At 43.0% G+C, this 20,043-nt stretch overlaps 1 protein-coding gene across 2 annotated transcripts in view; it reads left to right on the forward strand.

The window, feature by feature from the left end:
• Positions 1-5,554: 5,554 nt before the first annotated feature.
• TNRC6C (trinucleotide repeat containing adaptor 6C) overlaps positions 5,555-20,043 on the forward strand; it is a 100,948-nt gene continuing 86,459 nt past the window's right edge. For both annotated transcript variants that reach the window (XM_002918374.4, XM_019798753.2), the window contains exons 1-2: positions 5,555-5,620; positions 6,642-6,663. In XM_002918374.4, the coding sequence (XP_002918420.2) occupies positions 5,558-5,620; positions 6,642-6,663 (85 nt within the window). In that variant the 5' untranslated portion in view covers positions 5,555-5,557. The remainder of the gene's footprint in view (positions 5,621-6,641; positions 6,664-20,043) is intronic.

Here is a 20,043-nt window from a genome sequence, read left to right on the forward strand (position 1 = left end):
GCCTTTGGCTCAGGGCGTGATCCCAGCGTTCTGGGATCGAACCCTACATCAGGCTCCTCTGCTGAGAGCCTGCTTCTTCCTCTCCCACTCCCCCTGCTGGTGTTCCCTCTCTTGCTGGCTGTCTCTCTCTCTCTGTCAAATAAATAAATAAAATCTTAAAAAACAAAACCAAAAAAAAACCTCAGTGTAGTGGGGACCCATTATAATATACCTTGCCATACAGAGTATAGGGGATTTGTGTCCAGTTTGGCCCTGTGTCCAATGTGGGGTCCAGAAGTTGAGCCCCATATCAGATTTTCTCCATACCTAGTTTTCACTACTACTAAAACAGAAGCTGTACCACCGATCAGAGTAATGCTATTTTCTCTAGCAGAAGCTGGACGGGAAAGCACGAGTTATTTGTAGTGGTAACAGACTGGAGAGGAAGTTCATGTGTACGAATAGAGGAGTGATTAAATGGGATAGGATAACATTCACACCATGGTATAGTACGTAGCCAGTAGAAATAATAGATTGGATTGATTAGTTGGGGGTGGGGCTGAGGAGAGAGATTCACACACGTTTTGAATGAGAACAGCAGGATGCAAAACTTGTATAACACGATCCCACTTTTACAAAACTGATCAAATAAAATGCTTTGTAAAAATGTATAAGTCTGTATGTTTCCATACAGTTACCTGAGCACAGAGAAAGACCTGGAAAGGTATGAACGGGGTGGTTAACATGGGTTATCTGGAAGGGTGGTGAGGGAGCAGGGGCTTTGCTGTGCGTGTGGAGGGAGGAAGAACCTGTGAGGGGACTCCAAGGAAATGAGAAACACAAACGCAGAGTGTACTGGAAAAATATACAGGGTCACCTTTACACATATATTGCAATTATGTATTTAAATATAATTTTTAAAAAAAGTTTAAATTAAAAATAAAATTCTCCCAACCTGGCCCTCCCTATTCTTTATTCTCCTTGCAGCTTACCTTGTCAGTCTGCCTCATAGCAACTCCATGAAAAAAAAAAAAAAAACAACTCCCTCTACAGTTGGCCCTTGAACAACAGGCCTCCTGACTTCAGGGCCCCGCTTACACATGGGTTCTTGTCCATAAACACAATATAGTACCATAAATAGATTTTTGTCTTCCTTATGATTTTCTTAACATTTTATTTTCTCTAACTTACTTTTTTACAACAACACAGTATACAATACGTATAACATACAAATATGTGTTGTCTGTTAATGTGATCAGTAAGGCTTCTGGTCAAAACAGACTACTAGTAGTTAGTTTTGGGGGAGTTAAAAGTTGTACATAGATTTCTGACTGCTTGGGGAGTCAGCTCCCTAACCTCCAGGATGTTCAAGTGTCAGCTGTAGAGTTGATACATATTAGTTTTTTTTTTTCTTCTTCCAATGGGTCAAGAAACCTCCCAAATCTAAGTGTTGTGTTTGTTTTTTAAGTAATCTCCATGCCGAATGTGGGGCTCAAACCCACCACCCCAAGGTCAAGATTGCATGCTCTTCTGACTGGGCCAGCCAAGTGCCCCTCCAAATATGTTTCTAATCTTCTCACTAACCCTGAGAGGTAGATAGAATCTGAAGTATTACTTGGTCATTTCGGGGAATAAGGTGTCCCTTGGAAAGAAAGGATACTTATGGAAGATGTCTTTCTTTTTAAAGTAAAAATGTGATTCGACGTTGAGTTTTTGAAAAATTATTGGTGAGAAATGGCAGATACTGTACTGGAGGGAGAAGAAGTTACTGTCAGTTGGGGGAAATTAGGTAACATTTTATTAAAGAGCATACTTGTGAATTGTGCTTTGTCGTATAAACATGAGCTCAGGCAGGCAGGGCTTAGGGTAGCTCACAGCTATGTAGTCTATTTACAACATTTTATTTTACTGTGTAGTAAAACCTTGACGGCACTGCTGGAGGAGTAGTGGCTCTAATTACTTTCATTGTCAGAGCAATAGAATTAAGCGATCATTTTTATTTCATCTTCAGTTGAATACCTTTTATTTCTGTATTTCTTGGAGGGATGATTTTTTCTTTTTTTTTTAATTTAAATTCAGTTAGCCAACATATGGTACATCATATAGTTTTTGCAGTCGAGTACCTTTTAAAGGTGTACCTATACTTGCCTATTTTGTGAAGTTTACTATCTTAGGATAATTTAAGGCTTTCATTCTTCTGTAGATTAAGAAAGTAAAACAATAGAGGTTTTTATTTATTTGCTTTTTTCCAAGATGTGTGGCAGCAGCATGATGGTTATATAGCTCCACTGTATGTACGCCACCCATCGTTCACGGGCTTGCCTGTGCCTTGTAAGAATGTTTAAGTGCAGATTTCCTGGTGTCGCCGCACTGTTGAACATGAAAATATTCCTGTAAAGTGTCATCTGAGATAACGAGTGATCACCATTTTCCAAACTTGATAAACACACAGAACTTCTTTAAAAGCAGTGTTCTCAACCTTGGTGAAACATCGGAGCTGTCCGGAAGCTTTAAAAACTGCTGACGTCTGCGTTACACTCCCAGAGAGTGCACGGACGAGTGGCAGCCCTGGCTTTGGAAGTTTTTAAAACTTCTCAGGTAATTCTGATGAACAGCCAAGACTGAGAACCACTGTTTTAAAGGAACAGTATTCTCTAAGTAACCTCCCGGGACATACACTGTGTTGATTTAAATTGTTTATTATGATAGTGTTTAAATATATACAGACAGCAGGTTGAAATTCCTTATGTATGTAGTTGTATATGAAACACATTTATGAATGAAAAACCTCAAAGTCAGTAACTTCAATACAACATTAATGTAGGGATGGGTGATATTTTCCTGAGGCTTTCATGCATGCTGTTCCTTCTGTTTCGTCTTTCCCACCTGTATCAGTGTGGGCCCAGGCAGGAGATAAAAGCACACAGTAATGTAAACAGGGAAAGTTTCTTACAAAGAATAGGTAAGCTGTGATACAAGAGTCACACAGAAGCTGTATGGGACCTAGGGCAGAGGGAGAGTCCCCGAGGAAGGTGGAGATGCAGCCCACGGCATGGCAGAGCACCTCCATGATTTGCCCATCCGCGAGTCTGCAGTTGCTGGGCAGCAGGAAGCTCTCCTCCAGAGCACAGGACTGGCTCAGGAAAGCCACAGCCAGGAGCCCATCACAGGGCCACACAGGCAGCCGGGCCCTGGGGGCAGCCTTCCTGGTGGCAGGCCGTCTTCCTGGTGGCAAGCTGCAGGTGATGGCCGGCCCTGTGGATGTGCAGAGGAAGTAGTAATGTCAGTGCAGCAGGAGATGTGGAGCACACAGGGTCCCAGTCGAGAGGGCCCTGCCATCAGCGGGACCCCGAGAGGTGGGTGTAGGGTTAGGGCAAGCAGCAGGAGGCCCGAAGCACACAGGGTCAGTTGAAAGGTTCACGGGTAGGTGACTGTTGCTGAGGTTGCTGAGGGACCACCCTTTCTGGCCCATGGCTGGAGTCCTCACAGCTACATGCTCAGTTCTCCCTGGAAAGGAGAAGTACTTAAAGGAACTGCCCGTTTACTGCAGAGCGTGTGTTGAAGGTTGAATTTGGAGTTGCCGAGCAGTAAATTGGTATCTGACCCACCACCCCGTGCCAGCCAAAGGCTTTTGCAGTGTTCAAGGCCTAGCTTACAGGCTGCCTGGCCCTTCCAAGTGGTGTTACTCTGTGCTGTGCTCCCGCGTATCCTTATAGTAGCTCACCATGCTGTTTAGGGATCTTTGTTTAAAAACTAATTGCTCATGGGGCACCTGGGTGGCTCAGTCGTTAAGCGTCTGCCTTTGGCTCAGGGGCGTGATCCCAGCATTCTGGGATTGAGCCCCACATCGGGCTCCTCCGCTGAGAGCCTGCTTTTCCCTCTCCCACTCCCCCTGCTTGTGTTCCTTCTCTCGCTGGCTGTCTCTCTCTCTGTCAAATAAATAAATAAAATCTTTAAAAAAAAAAAAAACTAATTGCTCTTGGGGTGCCTGGATGGGTCAGTTGGTTAAGCGTCTGACTCTTGATTTCAGCCCAGGTCATGATGTCAGGGTCATGAGATCGAGCCCCACATTGGGCTCCACATTGAGCATGAAATCTGCTTAAGATTCTCTCTCTCCCTCTCCTCCTGCCTCTTTGCCACCCCAATGCTCGCTCTCTCTCTCTCTAAAAAAACGAGCAAATAAAAATAATTGCTCTCTGAGACACCTGGGTGGCTCAGTTGTTTATGTGTCCAACTCTTGATCTCAGCTCAAGTCTTGATCTCAGGCGTGAGTTCAAGCCCTGTGTTGGACTCCATGCTGGTCCTGGAGCCTACTTAAAAAAATTGCCCTTTCAGACAAATATATCATGTAGGAATCTTTATTTTAAAAATAATTGCTTTCTCTTGGCAAGGATGCCCATTCCCACTGTTGGTGGGAATGCAGACTGGTACGGCCACTCTGAAAGACAGTGTGGAGGTTCCCCAAAAAGTTAAAAATAGAGCTACTTCGCCATCCAGCAATTGCACTACTAGATATTTACTCAAACACTAATTTGAAGGGTTATATGCACCCTTATGTTTATAGCAGCATTATTAGAAGTAACCAAACTATGGAAAGAGCCCAAATGTCCATCGACTGATGAATGAATAAAGAAGTTTTGGTACACACACACACACACACAAAATGGAATATTACTCAGCCATCAAAAAAGAATGAAATCTTGCCATTTGCAATGACATGGATGGAGCTAGAGAGTATTATGCTAAGCAAAGTAAGTCAGAGAAAGACAAATCCCTTATGATTTCACTCGTGGAATACAAGAAACAGATGAACATGGGGCGGGAGGAAGAGAGGCAAACCAAGAAACAAATTGTTAACTATAGAGAAGAAACTGAGGGTTGCTGGAAGAGGGGAGGTGGGCAGGGGGATGGGTTAAATGGCTGTTGGGGATTAAGGAGGGCACATGATGAGCACCAGGTTTTGTATGTAAGTGCTGAACCACTAAATTCTACACCTAAAATTAATATTATACTGTGTGCTAACTAACTGGAATTTAACTTAAAGCTTGGAGGAAAAAAATCTTAAAAAAAATATAAGTGGTTTTCCAAGCAAACATATAATTATAGTATGCTTGAGAATCACCTCCAAAGATTCTGATTTGGTTGGGCTAGGGTGGAACCCAGGAATCTGCGTTTTTAATAGGTAGTCAGGAGGACGCTGATGATGGGGCTCCTGAGACAATGAGAGACGTGGGTCTGGGGCTGGACTGTAGGAACAGCGTCTTACGCCGTTTTGTACCCTTATTGCCTAACACGCTCCCTGCTAGAAGCATGGTGTTGGACACGTGGGCAGCATGAACGACCACAGAAGCACTGACGCTTCAGGGCCGCCCCGAGAAGTGGTGGCCTAGAGAAGCGCCCCATGTTTCACGCCCCTTCTCAGAGTGCCCTTCTGCACACTGCACACGAAACTCAGGCTGACCTAAAACTTGCTGCAGCTAATGCTTCATTGTTTGATTTAAAATGGACATTATACCAATGCCACCTTTCTTTGTTTCATAGGGAGAAAGAACAAGAAACACAAAAAGAGGAACGTTTGATGGAAGAAAAGAAAAAGAAAAAGCAGGAAGAAAAGAAAAAGAAGGAAGGTGCTCAGAAAAAGGTTTGGCTGGCATTCCTGCCACTGCCCGTGATCATTGCGTGTCTCATTTGCATTGTCACAGCCATTATGTTAGAGTTCCATTTTATGACCTCAAAAAATCAATATGCTAAATCTATAATTAACAAAAAATAGATGTTGTACTAGCGAAATAAATACAGAGTGACAGCCACAGAATGTCTTTCTTAGGAACTAGAAATAGTACAGCTGTGTTTTAAAGAAGTCTNTCAGGCGCCCCTGTGGCATTCCTGCCACTGCCCGTGATCATTGCGTGTCTCATTTGCATTGTCACAGCCATTATGTTAGAGTTCCATTTTATGACCTCAAAAAATCAATATGCTAAATCTATAATTAACAAAAAATAGATGTTGTACTAGCGAAATAAATACAGAGTGACAGCCACAGAATGTCTTTCTTAGGAACTAGAAATAGTACAGCTGTGTTTTAAAGAAGTCTGGTTTTTGTTGGTGGTGATAAAGAATGGCCGCGCTATTCCGCTTAGCGCGAACTGTCCAGAACAACCATGTCTGAGACATGAGGAAAAGGGCCATGTAACTGATTTTATTAGGAAAGCTAGAAATAATTTTTGCAGGTTTGGCAAATGTTCTTTTATAAATCCTATTAGTATATATTAAAAATTAAAAGTCCTTCTGTAAATCTTATCGTCTTAACTTGAATCTTAACGCATTTAATTTACCAAGTTAGGCCGTTTGTTGTTGGTCTTGCCTAGTTGAACATACCTTGTAATTTAAACTGTGTACCTTTTAGTTTATATTAAAATACAGAGCTCTTATGAGATTTCAGATAGTTGTTTTGGTTTTTTTTTTTTTTGCCTTTAGATCAGTACTGGCATATAATAGCATGTAGACAGTTATACATTTTCCCAGTAATAAATTTTAATAAATTGTGACTGAGCAAAACTTGTTTTTGAAATTTCCAGTATTGAAGTCTGCTTATAAACTTTCATAGATGTGTGCATGCTACACATTATTATTCCTAAAGAGTTTCTGATTTTTTCTTTCAGGCTGCTGATCAAAAAACCAAAGGTAAGTTTATTTTATTGGGGGGCGGTATATTAGATGGCAGCACCGCACTTTTTATGATGAAGATGACTTTTATTTTAATTGATAGTTAAAAACAAAGAATCTAACCCTCGCTTTGAATCTTTTGAATCTTCTTTTTATCATTCACTGTGCATTTCTTTGTTTATCTGGGTTTCATATCTGCATCTCATTGGCATTTGTTTAATCTAAAATGCCTAAAGAATGTTATGTTTGCTTTCTGAACAATGCTTTTTACTTTTCCTTTGGTTTGTTTTCCACCAAACAAGGACTAAGCTGATAAAGGTGATACTCTACTGCTAATACCCTACTTTTGTTGGCCCCTTAGAGTTTCCAAAATAAAGTTTATGTATATGACTTTATTCGAACTTCATAACTGAGCAGGGCGGGTGTTAGGTGACCATGAAGAAACCGAGGCTGACGTGCAAGTTAAGTGGCTTGAGCCGGGTCTTCTGACCCCCGTGCAGTGGGCCTCCAGGTGCTGGCACCAGGGTCACAGTAAGATGGGATTTTGTATAAAGTAAATATTAAAAAGCAGCCCAGTTCCCAGAAAAGAATTTGTCTCTCACTCTTAGAAGCAGTATGAATGTACGGCACGCTTTTTCAGAAGGTCCCGAGGGTTGTGACATAGTCGTATTAGCAGTCATGATCTTGAATAAGAAGGAATGGTTTCTTTCACCTGTCATTGAAAACTACAGGATTGTTGTTCTGAGTCATTTATTTCCCCCTTTTTTTTTCTAAAAAAAAAACATTCTGAGAAGTTTTTATAACCTGATTCAATACCAACCATATTCTGTTGTCACTGTCAGTGTTTTCTCTTCAAATAGTAACAAATTGCTTATGGTCGTATCATGATCCTGCCACACTACACAGAATTCTTATTTCCCATTACTGTTCTGATGAGCATTTCCTTGCTTACGCCAAAGTCTGCTAGTGTATTCTCTTCTCCTTTTATCTTCTCTAAATTACTGCTCCTTTGGGTCCAATTTGTCATCAACTGTACTAACTATAACTAGCCGTAGCACACATAATAATAGTGATTATTAATGCTCCTAAACAGGAAAACAGAGCTTCTAAAATTATAATCTAACAGTGCTGCTAGGTAACTCATTAATGAATATTAGCAGTACTAAGGTTTACATTTTTCTCAGATGCTCCATTATTACTGGTTTGAATCAAAACTAACTGCCTGCAGGAAGCAGGAAGGTGTTTCTGAATTTCTGACCGGACATGCGTGTTGGGCCACACAGGCTGGGCCTGCCGCTTCCCCGAATGAACACCCCCATCCCCTGCCCCTCAGAGAGCTGCACTGAGCAATTTGAAAGCCTTTGTATGAGCCTTTCCACAAGCAAAGTAGCTTCTTATAATTTATGCTAAACATTGTCTTTGCATCATCAGTGACTCAAGAAAGAGGTAGCCGAGCACAGTTACTGTTATGCCTTTAGTGAGATTCGAGATGCCCTCACAGTTGGGGGAAGGTGATCAGACATAATCTCACCTATATATTGTATTTCTGCTGTGGCAGGCGTCATATCTGAGTGTCGGACACCGTATAATGGCTTTTGCTTCGGTAATCAGTAATCTCTTTATTTTGGGCACTGCCCTTAATTTGGGCACAGATAATAGTAGCTTTATATGTGATGTGATGATTTTGTGAGCCTAAATTTTCCATATTGTCTTCTGGGTTTTTAATGGATTTAATTTTTCTGAAGGATTAATTATAATACCCATAAATGTGAAGTAATTTAATTCATTGGTTTTGGCCAGATTTTCTGAAGTTCATAAAATAGAAAGATAAGTTTTCATACAAAAAGCTCAAAGTTAATTATATCATGTATGAAAGCGAGTATCTTGATGGCCCGATATGTCTCAAGCTCCGTATGCTTAGTGCTCTGTGATTTTGAGTCATATACTTTTATAAATTCATACATTATGATTAGTCTCCTAATCTTGCTTGAAAGGACCATAATTTAAGTTTTGCAGTTGGGTATTCAACTTTGCCATGCATTCAATTTGTAATGCTAATTTTAAGAAAATCTTTATGTGCTTTTGTTAATGTAAATCAGTTGAAACCATATTCCTTCAGTAGCCTTACGTTGAGTGATAAAGGTTTTGGGGTCACAGATTATTTGCCCTGTGCTGTATTCCTAATAAGGCTCATTCTAAACATGGTTTTCTCAGTATGAATGAAGGTGAGCATTGAAGTTTAAAGGGTGCCTTCCCAATTTCATAGTCAGATCTAGATACGAACGGATACAAGTGAGAACCCACATCTTTGTACTTTGCCAGTTAGGTGGCACTTCTTTTTAGCAGAGCCGGCTGAGTGCTGTTGCTCAGTTGTGAGCTATTTGCTCAACACAATATTCAGCAGTTAGTTTTTATAAGGCATCACATCTGTGTTTTCCTGAATTACGCTGTGTAATAAAATTGGTCAGATTCCTTGCATTTACATGTATTCATGTTCACATCCACATAACCAAAACAAATATTATTTTGAGTGTATGAGTTACCCTTAGAACCAATAGCTGAAAGTCTAGTTAGTGTGCTTTGCACAGTATATTTCATAAAATATGGCATTTTGTTGTCTATCGGCAAAATTAATAAAATCTTAGCATTTGAAGGATCCTTAGAGATTCTCCAGTTCCTTCATTGGTTTGGAAATGAGATTCGGAGAGGTTAAACAATTTGCACAAGTTTTGACAGCTATAGTTAGTGGCAGAACTAGAATCTTCATCTTCTGGTGGCGGTCAGTTATATATGTTTTCTGCCGTCATCTGAGGGAGACATCAATATTTATATCCATTATCAGTATAATTATTCATTTTAGGAAGTAACTTAGGATTTTTTCAAATAAGGCTGAAATAAATTTCTAAGAGATTCATTATGTGAAGGATCTTTATGGGATGGTATCTTACAGGATTTTAAATATTAGATGTCTTTCTTTAGCCATGTTGCTCTATGTTTAAAGTAATTATTTAATTTTACTGTTAAATCCCTGGCAGAAAGAAGATATAATAAATGCGTAAATGTTTTTTCCATGGGAACAAAAGAAAGCATATTGAGATGTGGTATTTTCCCCCTAACACTTAGGCAACTTAAAAGGATAAAAATTATTGGGGAAAAAACCAACTAAGAAGATACATACATATAAATTCTTCATTGAATTTTAGAAGAAAGGAAGTATAAATCCACTGGTGGCAGGATGGCGGCACAGTGCTCCTGTTACAAGCCCTTTAACAGCATCTTCTTGCTGGCCCTTCTGCTAAGTCTCAGATAAAGCAAAAGTCCACGTCTCTGTTTAGCTTCACTAAACTATAACATTAAATGTAAAGGCAGTTCCCAGTTTAGAGAAAGTTACAGTTTATAGCTGTAAAGGAAGCTGACAGTCTGCTCTCTGAGAAATCACTTAACAGATTACTTTCTTTGCTTTGCTTTTTTTAACCGCTTTATTGAGTTACATTGGCACATGGTAAACTACATGTATTTAAAAAGAACAGTTTAGTAAGTCTTGGTATGTGCGCACCTGTGAAACCACCCCACAATCAAGACTTAAGTAATCCATCACTCCTGGAAGTCTCCCTGCCCCCCTACCAACCCACTTCTCAGGCCCTCCCCACCTTCATCGGGCAGTAGGCAGCACTGATCTGCTTCCTGTCACTACAGAAGGTTTTATTTTCTAGACTCCACTTAGATCAACGGGCCCACGCAGGATGCACTCTTGGCTTCTTCCACTCGGAGTAATGCTTCTGAGGTTCATCCCTGTCGTGTATATCAGCAGTTCACTCCCTTTTATTGCTGAGCGGGGTTCCACGGTTTGTGTATATCACAATTTGTTTGTGCCTTACCTGATCATGGACATTTGCGTTTTCATTTTTAGCTCTTGTGAATAAAGCTTCTGTGAACTTTGGTATACAAGTCTCCGTATGGATATGTGCTTTGCTTTTTTTATGGTAAATATGTAGGAGTAGAATGGCTGGGTCTTAGGGTAGATGTATGTTTAACCTTCCAAGAAACTGCAAAACCTTTTCAAAGTGGTTATACCCCTTCCCAGTGCTACATCCTTACCTGTGCTTGGAAGATCAGCCTTGATGCCTGTAGCCATTCTGATAGGCTTGTGGCCATCTCTCATTGTGCTTTTGATTTACGTTTCTGTAGTGGCTGATGGTGGTAATGTTATTCTCATGTGCTTTTTTGCTGTGTATCTTTGGCGAATATTCAAATATTTTGCTACTTTTTAAAAAGTTGATTTATGTGTTTTCTTGTCCCAGATTGGTTTCTAATACTACATTGACCTCTAGAGTTAGGCAGAAAGACTCGTCATTGCAGCTTAGCTTCCTTCATACTCCATCATTTCCCTTTCTCTCCATGTGCATAGCTATTTGTAATATAGTAATTGCAGAAAATACACACTTTTAACTGCGATCACATTTGTCTCATTTTTAACACACCTACTAAAGATTACATTAATAAATGAGCTGTTAGTCACGTTTTGCTATCTAGAGTTGTCAAGTTAGTTCATTAATTAAGTAAACAATTAACAAATATCTATCAGACAGCAGAGATAAGTTCCCTGTTCTCAAAGAGGTGTATTAGTGGGGAGAGTTAGCTATATAAGCAAATTAATGCACTAAAATGTTCTGGGGATTGTGATTTATTTATCCCACATCTTCTACCTGAAAGGATTTAAGTACATTCACTTCTGTTCGCTGTTTATGTCCCTATAAGAAAATGTGTCCTGTTTTTTTGTTGCTTTTTTGTTATTGTTGTTGTTTTAAAGATTTTATTTATTTATTTGACAGAGAGAGAGACAGCCAGCGAGAGAGGGAACACAAGCAGGGGGAAGTGGGAGAGGAAGAAGCAGGCTCCCAGTGGAGCAGGGAGCCCGATGTGGGGCTCGATCCCAGGACCCTGGGATCATGCCCTGAGACGAAGGCAGACACTTAATGACTGAGCTACCCAGGCACCCCAAAAGATGTCCTGTTTTTAAAAATAAGTGAGAAGACAGGGAAAGGCAAAAACTGCTCTGGAATGAGATGAATGCATGCTAGAGTTGGCCACTTTCCCGCTTGTCCCCAAGTTAGCCATGAAAATGAGACGGGGGGGGTGCCTTATCCCACCCGTTCTGAATGCACCCACTAGGCCAGTAAAATTGAGCACTCTTAACAGCCTATCCTACCAAAAAAAGGAGTTGAAACTGGAGAGTTGGAGGGCAGGGACACCAGCTCATAGAGTCCATCTTAGGATTTTAGATTTGACCTTTCAGACCAGAGGGAGCCACTGGAGATTTTAAGTGGGAGAGTGACTTCATGAGATTTATATTTTAGAAAGATCATGGGACATGCCAGATTGAAGATGCATCAGACAGTTGGAGAGGGAACTGGACACTTCACACTCCAGATGACAGCTTCGTGGTGAGGGTGGACAGGAAGGGTCGTGTGGTAGAGCCAGCAGAACTTGGAGACTCATTTGATCCAGCAGATATTTATCGAACACCTGTTTGCCTGGCACTGTTCACTATGGGGAGAAAAAGATTAAAAGAAACAGATATGCTTTGCACCCTCTTGCAGCTTCGAGCCTTATGGGGAATGGGCAGAGACATCAATCATGATGCTGTGTGTGTCATTACTGACTGGGATGACTACTATGAAGGAAAGGAATGTTGTCTAATGAGAGGGTAGAACAGAAGAACTGGAACCAGGCTGTAATGAGCGAAGGCATCCCGAGCGATGCTGAATCAAGGTCTGAAGGATGGAGAGAAGGCAGCTAGGCCAGGGAGAGTAGAGAGAGGACTTATGGGCTTCTCATTCAGAGGGAAGAGCATTTACAAAGCCTGGCTGGCCCGTGGGGCATTCTCCAGGAACTAAACAAACAAAAAGCTGGCATAGAAGGTGAGTTGTCAGCAAGGGGGAGAATGGTGTCAGTGAGGCTAAGGTAGATGGGGACCCAACATGCACAGGGTATGTAGAGGTGAGGTGGAATATTCCTTTTTTTTTTTTTTTTAAGATTTTATTTATTTGACAGAGCAAGAGAGCACAAGCAGGGGGAGCAGCGGAAGGAAGGGGAGAAGCAGGCTCCCCACGGAGCAGGGAGTCCAGTGTGGGGCTTGATCCCAGGACTCTGGGATCATGACCCGAGCCGAAGGCAGACCCTTACCCATCTGAGCCACCCAGGCACCCCTGGAATATTCCTTTTCAAAATCAGATTGCAACATGGCCGATTTCCCTCCCATTCCCCATCCCTCTTTGACTCAATGTTGGCATAGTCTGCCTCGGGCTCCCTCTTCTGGCAGACTCTAGGATTCTGTACTTTTGGAGGACAAACAGCCCAGGATTATTGCTGTTCCACGATTTTTACGTTTATTAAAGAAAACACACACAATCCTACCACACAAGGCAGTGTGCATGCCCTGAGAGAACACATTTCAGCCATGATTCCACTTATACCTTCTGTGTTTCATGAGATTTAGGATTTGCTGTTTTTCAAGAGCTTGTTCAGTTACAGATGATTGAGCGTGGGAAGAGACAAGGTCAGGCTGGAGGTAAGAAAGCTGAGAAGCTGTGCACTCAGTGGACTCTGTTCACACTTCATGTCTGTCCAGTGTGTTGCCTCATTTGGGTAATATTTCCAATTAATGTTACATATTGCAAAGATGCTAGAAAAACCAATATGTATTAGTGCTGTATTTGTTACTTGGCTTTAACATACGCTGTTATCAAAAGTTTCTTTCTATTCTGATCTTCTAAATCTGCCGGCTGTGGCTTAGAAGAACTTAGAAATATTTGCCTGTATAAACAGCACCTTTGTTTAGAGTAGAAGAATCCAAGGACCAAAACAAAGTCATCTTCTAATAAAATGATTCTTACTGTTAGTAGTCGTTACTAAAGTAAATTTACTTTAACATTCATATTATCCAGTCTGATGTACTAAGAGTAGCATTTAATTTAATTTCATACTTTTTAGAGAGGTAACTGTAGTACATTGGAATAGAAAACATCTCTGAACAGCATTCTCTCATTAGCAACAGGCACTAAGATAATGTAGTTAGTAGTTAATGAATTTGTGCTCATTTTGAGTTGAGCTCCCGAAGTTGCCATGGTGACAGATCAGCCAGAAGACGTCAACAGAACACACAGAAGGCCACCGCGTGGTACCCCACCGGGACGCCAGTAAGCGCAGCAGATGCCCCTCCTGCACGTAGCCGTAGCCAGCCATCTTCCGCTCGCCTCTCGTGGTTCTGAGGAGCCTTTTGCCACAGCACTGGCTGCGGTGTAGGCTGCAGAAGAGATGGTAGTAGTGAGGCTCTCCCTTGGAGCCACGGGTTATAGCCCTGGAAAACAGTCCTCTTTTATGTATGTTCCAGTAAATATAAAGTTTAAATTTTAAGAAACTCTGAAACTTTGAGTATATATTCTGAAATAGCTAGAATTAATGCATGATTTTTGAATATTTTTCTTCTGTCATTTTGTGGTATTTGTACAGAAGAGAAATTTTGTGTTTTTATCATACAGAAACTTCTATTTCTTAACTTCTAAGACGTCACCAGTTAAAGAACATCATTGTTCTAATGTCTCACCTACAGATGCAGTTGGAGGGCTAATGAGGAAACTGTATTAAATTTATACACTAATTATAAGATGCAAGCAGATATCAGAAATAAGACATGTTAACATGTCCCTCTAGGTTGGCATTTATCTATGAAGAGTTACTTTTGAAATACACTGTTGCATGCCTACCTGTCAGTGTGTTTTAGGCTTATTGTAGTAGCCCGTGAGATTCTGACAGAGGGCATATGTAAGGAAGTCCCATTACGGTAAATGCCATTACAAGGAAACCGTTGTTGAATATCTAGGTCATGACCACACACCATGATGTTGTCTAGGTGAGTGAAAGAGCTGAATATATTACTTGCTAAAAAAGGATCTGTGCTCTTAATCAGAGTTTAGTTGAAGTGTATAGAAACCAGTCGAGCTTTTTGTAAGTACAGAGAATTGAATGCTTATAAAACCATTGTGAGGCCAGAGGGAGGGGGGCACACCCTAGGCTGGGCCTCTAGAAATGATTCCCCACAGAATTATCCCAAATCACTGCTCCCTGGGAAAGAATCAGTAGGCCTCACTGGCACTGTAGACTTCAAGAGCACAGTGTCACCACTGCAGCCCAGTGATCGGGAAGCTGCCATCAACATTGTCCCTCACCACCACTAAGGTAGTGATTGGGAACTAGGACCCTGCACAGAAACGTCCACCGTTTCCAGGGCTGTGCTTACAGTCAGTGCGGGGGCAGCAGACAGAGAGCGGCCACAGCTGAGGCCCCCTTGCAGCTTGGAACCGGACCACTGTCAGCCCCGCCCCTGATGTGCGTGTTGGGGAGTGGGGGGCAGGGAGAGGTAACTTTGACTACTGCTTTGGAACATTTTTTAAAATGATGGGATGGATGACTTCTCATTAACTTTTGTATAGTGTTTGACACTTTCCAGATGGTGGAAATGTGAGACCCAAATTAAGGGGGGAGGTTTAGGGCCAGACTAGAGATCTAATCCTCCAGCCCCGAGTACAGCTGTCAATATCTGTGCTAAGTTACCACGGTCTCTTCTGTCAGAGTCTCTGCCTACCTGCCTACCTGCCTCCCTTCTTTAGTTAGTTCACTAATTGCAGTTCATGTCACATGACTTGGAGTTTTTGTTCATCAGCCTAAAATCCTTCCCATTGCTTCCGAGAGAAGAGAAGTGAGGAGGATAATTAAGGCTGGCCAAGACTGTTGACCAAACTTCAGTCAGGCTCCTAGACCATCGCCTAGGCCTGTCCATGCACTTCCTTGTAAAATCCAGTTTTAGCAAGAACCCTGCTAAGTCACTTTCACCAGACACCCCCCCCCCCAGCCTTTCCGGATGTCTGACCAGGTTCCTCATCCTCCACTGGCCCCCGGGTGATGCCTGACACCCTGGCCTGCCTTCAGCCAGAATCCTGCTAGGTCAGTTTAGTCAGAAGCCCCCTTACCCGCGACATTTTCTCTTAGTGATTTTCCATCTGCTGCCCTGCTCCTGCTCCCTGGCTATAAATCCCCGTCTGTCCCCACTGCACTTGGAGTCGAACCCTATCTCTCTCCCCCACTGTAAATCCCAGCACATGGACCCTACGCCCGTCAGCCCGTCAAGAGGGTCCTGGATGGAGCTGCCTCACCATCCTTAACAAGTGTCCTTGCACGTTTTTTCTTTACTGTAATAAACACTTATAGTGCACTTACTATGTGCTAGACATTGTTCTGAACAGTTCTTTACGTATATTAACATTCACTCCTCAGAGAACCTTCTCAGTAAGGTACTCTTACCCCCGTTTTACCCCCCACTTACCCACATTTTACAGATGGCACAACTGAGTGACAGAGAGGTTAAGTAACGTACCCAGGGTCACCAGCCAGTATGGGGTAGAGCTGATGTATAAACCCCAAGTCCGTGCCCATAGCCACCACACTGCATCTGTAGAGAGGTGTGTGGGAATGACAAAGCCCGAGTTGCTCGTGGGGAGGGTCTCTTCAGAGTATATAGTCCGGGAGGGGGAGGATCAGGGAAGGGGAGGGGAAGACGGGACTTTGGTGGAATCAGCGACATTTTGTTTCTTTTTTTTTTTTTTTAATATTTTATTTATTTGACAGAGATAGAGACAGCTAGCGAGAGAGGGAACACAAGCAGGGGGAGTGGGAGAGGAAGAAGCAGGCTCACAGCAGAGGAGCCTGATGTGGGGCTCGATCCCACAACGCCGGGATCACGCCCTGAGCCGAAGGCAGACGCCTAACCACTGTGCCACCCAGGCGCCCCGGCATTTTGTTTCTTAAGCTGGAGATTGGGTACATGAAGGTTTGTTGATTATTTGGACTTTATGCCTTTTGTACATCTTACATATTTCCAAATAAAATTTTTGAAAGATTTTATTTATTTGACAGAGAGCATATGCACACAAGCAGGGAGAGTGGCAGGGAGAGGGAGGGGGAGAAGCAGGCTCCCCACGGAGCAGGGCATCACCACCTGAGCCAAAGGCAGACACTTAACAGGCTGAGCCACCCAGGCACCCTTCCAAATACATTTTTAAAGAAAAGAATGTTTTGGTACTATGACTTGGGTAATAAGATGGAAATGTCTTGGTGCACTGGGCACCTGTGCTCCCTGCTCTGTTAAGTCCCTGGTGAGGAAGGGAAGGTGGACCTTGATGGGAACCTAACATCCCAAGTGTCCCCCCGCCAGATTTGTGGAGCGGAGCGAGGAGGGGGCCTGCTGCTGTGGGCCGTGGCTACCTTGTTTCCTTACCTGTGAAGGTGATAAGGGGCAAGCAGACAGGACCCCCTGGCTCTAGAGCCTGCACAGACAGGCTCTTGATCAAGGTCACATGCTTGTTGAGTTTAAATAGCAGTGAAAGAGTATGTCAACTGTCCATGAACTTGCAATCAGAGGAGCCTGTTCCTGGAGAACTTCTCCCTGAAACCGGAGGCTCCGGACTGCTCTGTGTGCTACAGCCAGAACAGGAACACCCCAGGGGCTCTCCCAGCTGTTGGCCACCAGGTGGATTCCAAAACCCTTACAAAGCCTATGCCTGCCTCTCCAGCCTCAGGCCCAGTGGCTGTCTGTTGAGGCACCAAGCTCCAGCCACACTGGCGTTGTTTCAGCCCTTGACAGCACGAAAGCTCCTTCTCAGGCCAGGACCTTCCCCACATTGTGCCGGCTGGTGGGTGTGAGCTCGCAGGGCCTACATACGCACACGAGCTTGGGTGTGCGTGCACACACTTCATCTGGCTGGTGGTGCTCCAGGCCCAGCCTTACTGTCACTTCCTCTCCGGAGTTAGCTTCTTTGTCCCACTGTTACTCTTGTCATGCTTACCCCCACAAGTACGTGTGTGTTTGTGGAATCATAATCTCTTACTGGATTATAAACTACAAGGACAGGAACCATATGTTTTCCACAGTATACCTAATGTCTGGCACGAAATTGGCATCTGTTGACTAGGACCTAAATAAATACAGAGAGGGTACGTGAGGGTACAAACACACTTGGAGGGTAAAAAGAATGTTAGGCAGTGAAAGCGAGCAGACAGGGATTTGACCCCTGACTCACTGTGCCCTGCTTTCCTGGTTTTCCAGAGCATCTCACCTCTGCGGCTGCATTTCTCACTATGTGGCCTTTTCTTTCCTTCTTGCCCTGCTGAGACGTGAGCTCCATGGGCCGGAGTCTGCCTTTTCTGTTCTCAGGCCCGAGCGTCCAGAACAGCGGCTGGCTCTAGGAGGGCTTAGTGTGTGTGTGTGTGTGTGTGTGTGCACGCACGCGTGCAAGGGACGGCCTCCACCTGGGTCGCTTGCACATCCGTGTTGTGCATGGAGGGAGCTGGCTGGTATCAGGGTTCCAAAGGGTGTAGGGAAAGTTTTCAGCAGTTACGATAAGGGAATTTTGGCAGACCACGTTAGATTATCAGAGGGATTCTTGCCGGCAGCGGGGGCTTGGAGCAGCATTGGTAGGTGGTAGGTCTCATCATTCCCTGAGCGTGCAGCATCGGGCGGTCCACAGACCACACTGGAGGTTGGGAGGGTGCAAAGGTGTGGGTGGCAGAGGGGAAGGCCAGGGGCCTGGGGGGGGGGAACTGAAGCTCAGACACTGAGATGCGGTGACCATGGGATAAAAGTTAAGGACGCTGGGTCAACAAGGGAAGCTCCTGCTCTAGGTCTCCCAGTGTCAGAGTTTGAAGAGGAGCTCCTTCTAAAGCCACCCTCTGGAGCCCCGAAGAGCCAGTCTGAACTTCCTGTCCATACCATAGCCTGCTTTTTGGGGAGAGCAGTGTGGGAATTTCGCAGTTGTGTGGGCCCTGTTGTGACTGTGCCCTCCGAAAATTGTAACTGAAAGCAGAAAATTATTTTAAAGAAGCCTTGGTTTCTCAGAGGGTGGTTTCATGTCTGCGTATTCCCCAGCAGGTGTCGCTGTCATTTAAAAGGAAAGGGGAGAGTTTACTGGGGAGAGGAGAGCTCAGTGAGAGTTGGCCCACACGCCGAAGTTACCTGGCTGCTGTCTTCATGTTCTCTAAGTCAGTGACTTGTTGGCGGTCCCTGAATAAAATCAAGAGATGGAGGCCTTCCTGGAAACCTATAAACTACCAAGACTGAAACAGGAAGAAATAGATTTCTTAAATAGGCCAAATTAACTATGAAGAAATTGAGTCAGTGATAAACAACCTTCCAAATAATAAAACTCCAGGCCCAGACGGTTTTCCTGGGGAATTCTACCAAACATTCAAAGAAGAAATAATACCTATTCTCCTAAAGCTATTTCAAAAAATAGAAACAGAAGGAAAGCTACCAAACTCATTCTATGAGGCTAATATTACCTTGATCCCCAAACCAGGCAAAGACCCCCTCAAAAAGGAGAATTACAGACCGATTTCTCTAATGAATATGGATGCCAAAATCCTCAACAAGATCCTTGCTAATAGAATCCAACAGTACATTAAAAGGATTATCCATCATGACCAAGTGGGATTCATACCTGGGATGCAAGCATGGTTCAACACTCGCAAATCAATCAATGTGATACATCATATCAACAAGAAAAGACTCAAGAACCATATGATCCTCTCAATTGATGCAGAAAAAGCATTTGACAAAATACAGCATCCTTTCCTGATTAAAACCCTTCAGAGTGTAGGAATAGAGGGTACATTTCTCAATCTCATAAAAGCCATCTATGAAAAGCCTACTGCAAGCATTATTCTCAATGGGGAAAAGCTGGAAGCCTTTCCCTTAAGATCAGGAACACGACAAGGATGCCCACTCTCGCCACTATTATTCAACATAGTACTAGAAGTCCTTGCAACAGCAATCAGAAGACAAAAAGGGATCAAAGGTATCCAAATCGGCAAAGAAGAAGTCAAACTGTCTCTCTTTGCAGATGACATGATACTCTATATGGAAAACCCAAAGGAATCCACTCCCAAACTATTAGAAGTTATAGAACAATTCAGTAAGGTGGCAGGATACAAAATCAATGCCCAGAAATCAGTTGCATTTCTATACACGAATAACGAGACTGAAGAAAGAGAAATTAGGGAATCCATCCCATTTACAATAACACCAAAAACCATACGTTACCTTGGAATTAACTTAACCAGAGACGTAAAGGACCTATATCCTAGAAACTATAGATCACTTTTGAAAGATATTGAGGAAGACATAAAAAGATGGAAAAATATTCCATGCTCATGGATTGGAAGAATTAACATAGTTAAAATGTCCATACTACCCAGAGCAATCTACACTTTCAATGCTATCCCGATCAAAATACCGAGGACATTTTTCAAAGAACTGGAACAAATAGTCCTTAAATTTGTATGGAA

Source organism: Ailuropoda melanoleuca, chromosome 13 (assembly GCF_002007445.2).
Source record: "Ailuropoda melanoleuca isolate Jingjing chromosome 13, ASM200744v2, whole genome shotgun sequence".
Lineage (NCBI taxonomy): Eukaryota > Metazoa > Chordata > Mammalia > Carnivora > Ursidae > Ailuropoda > Ailuropoda melanoleuca.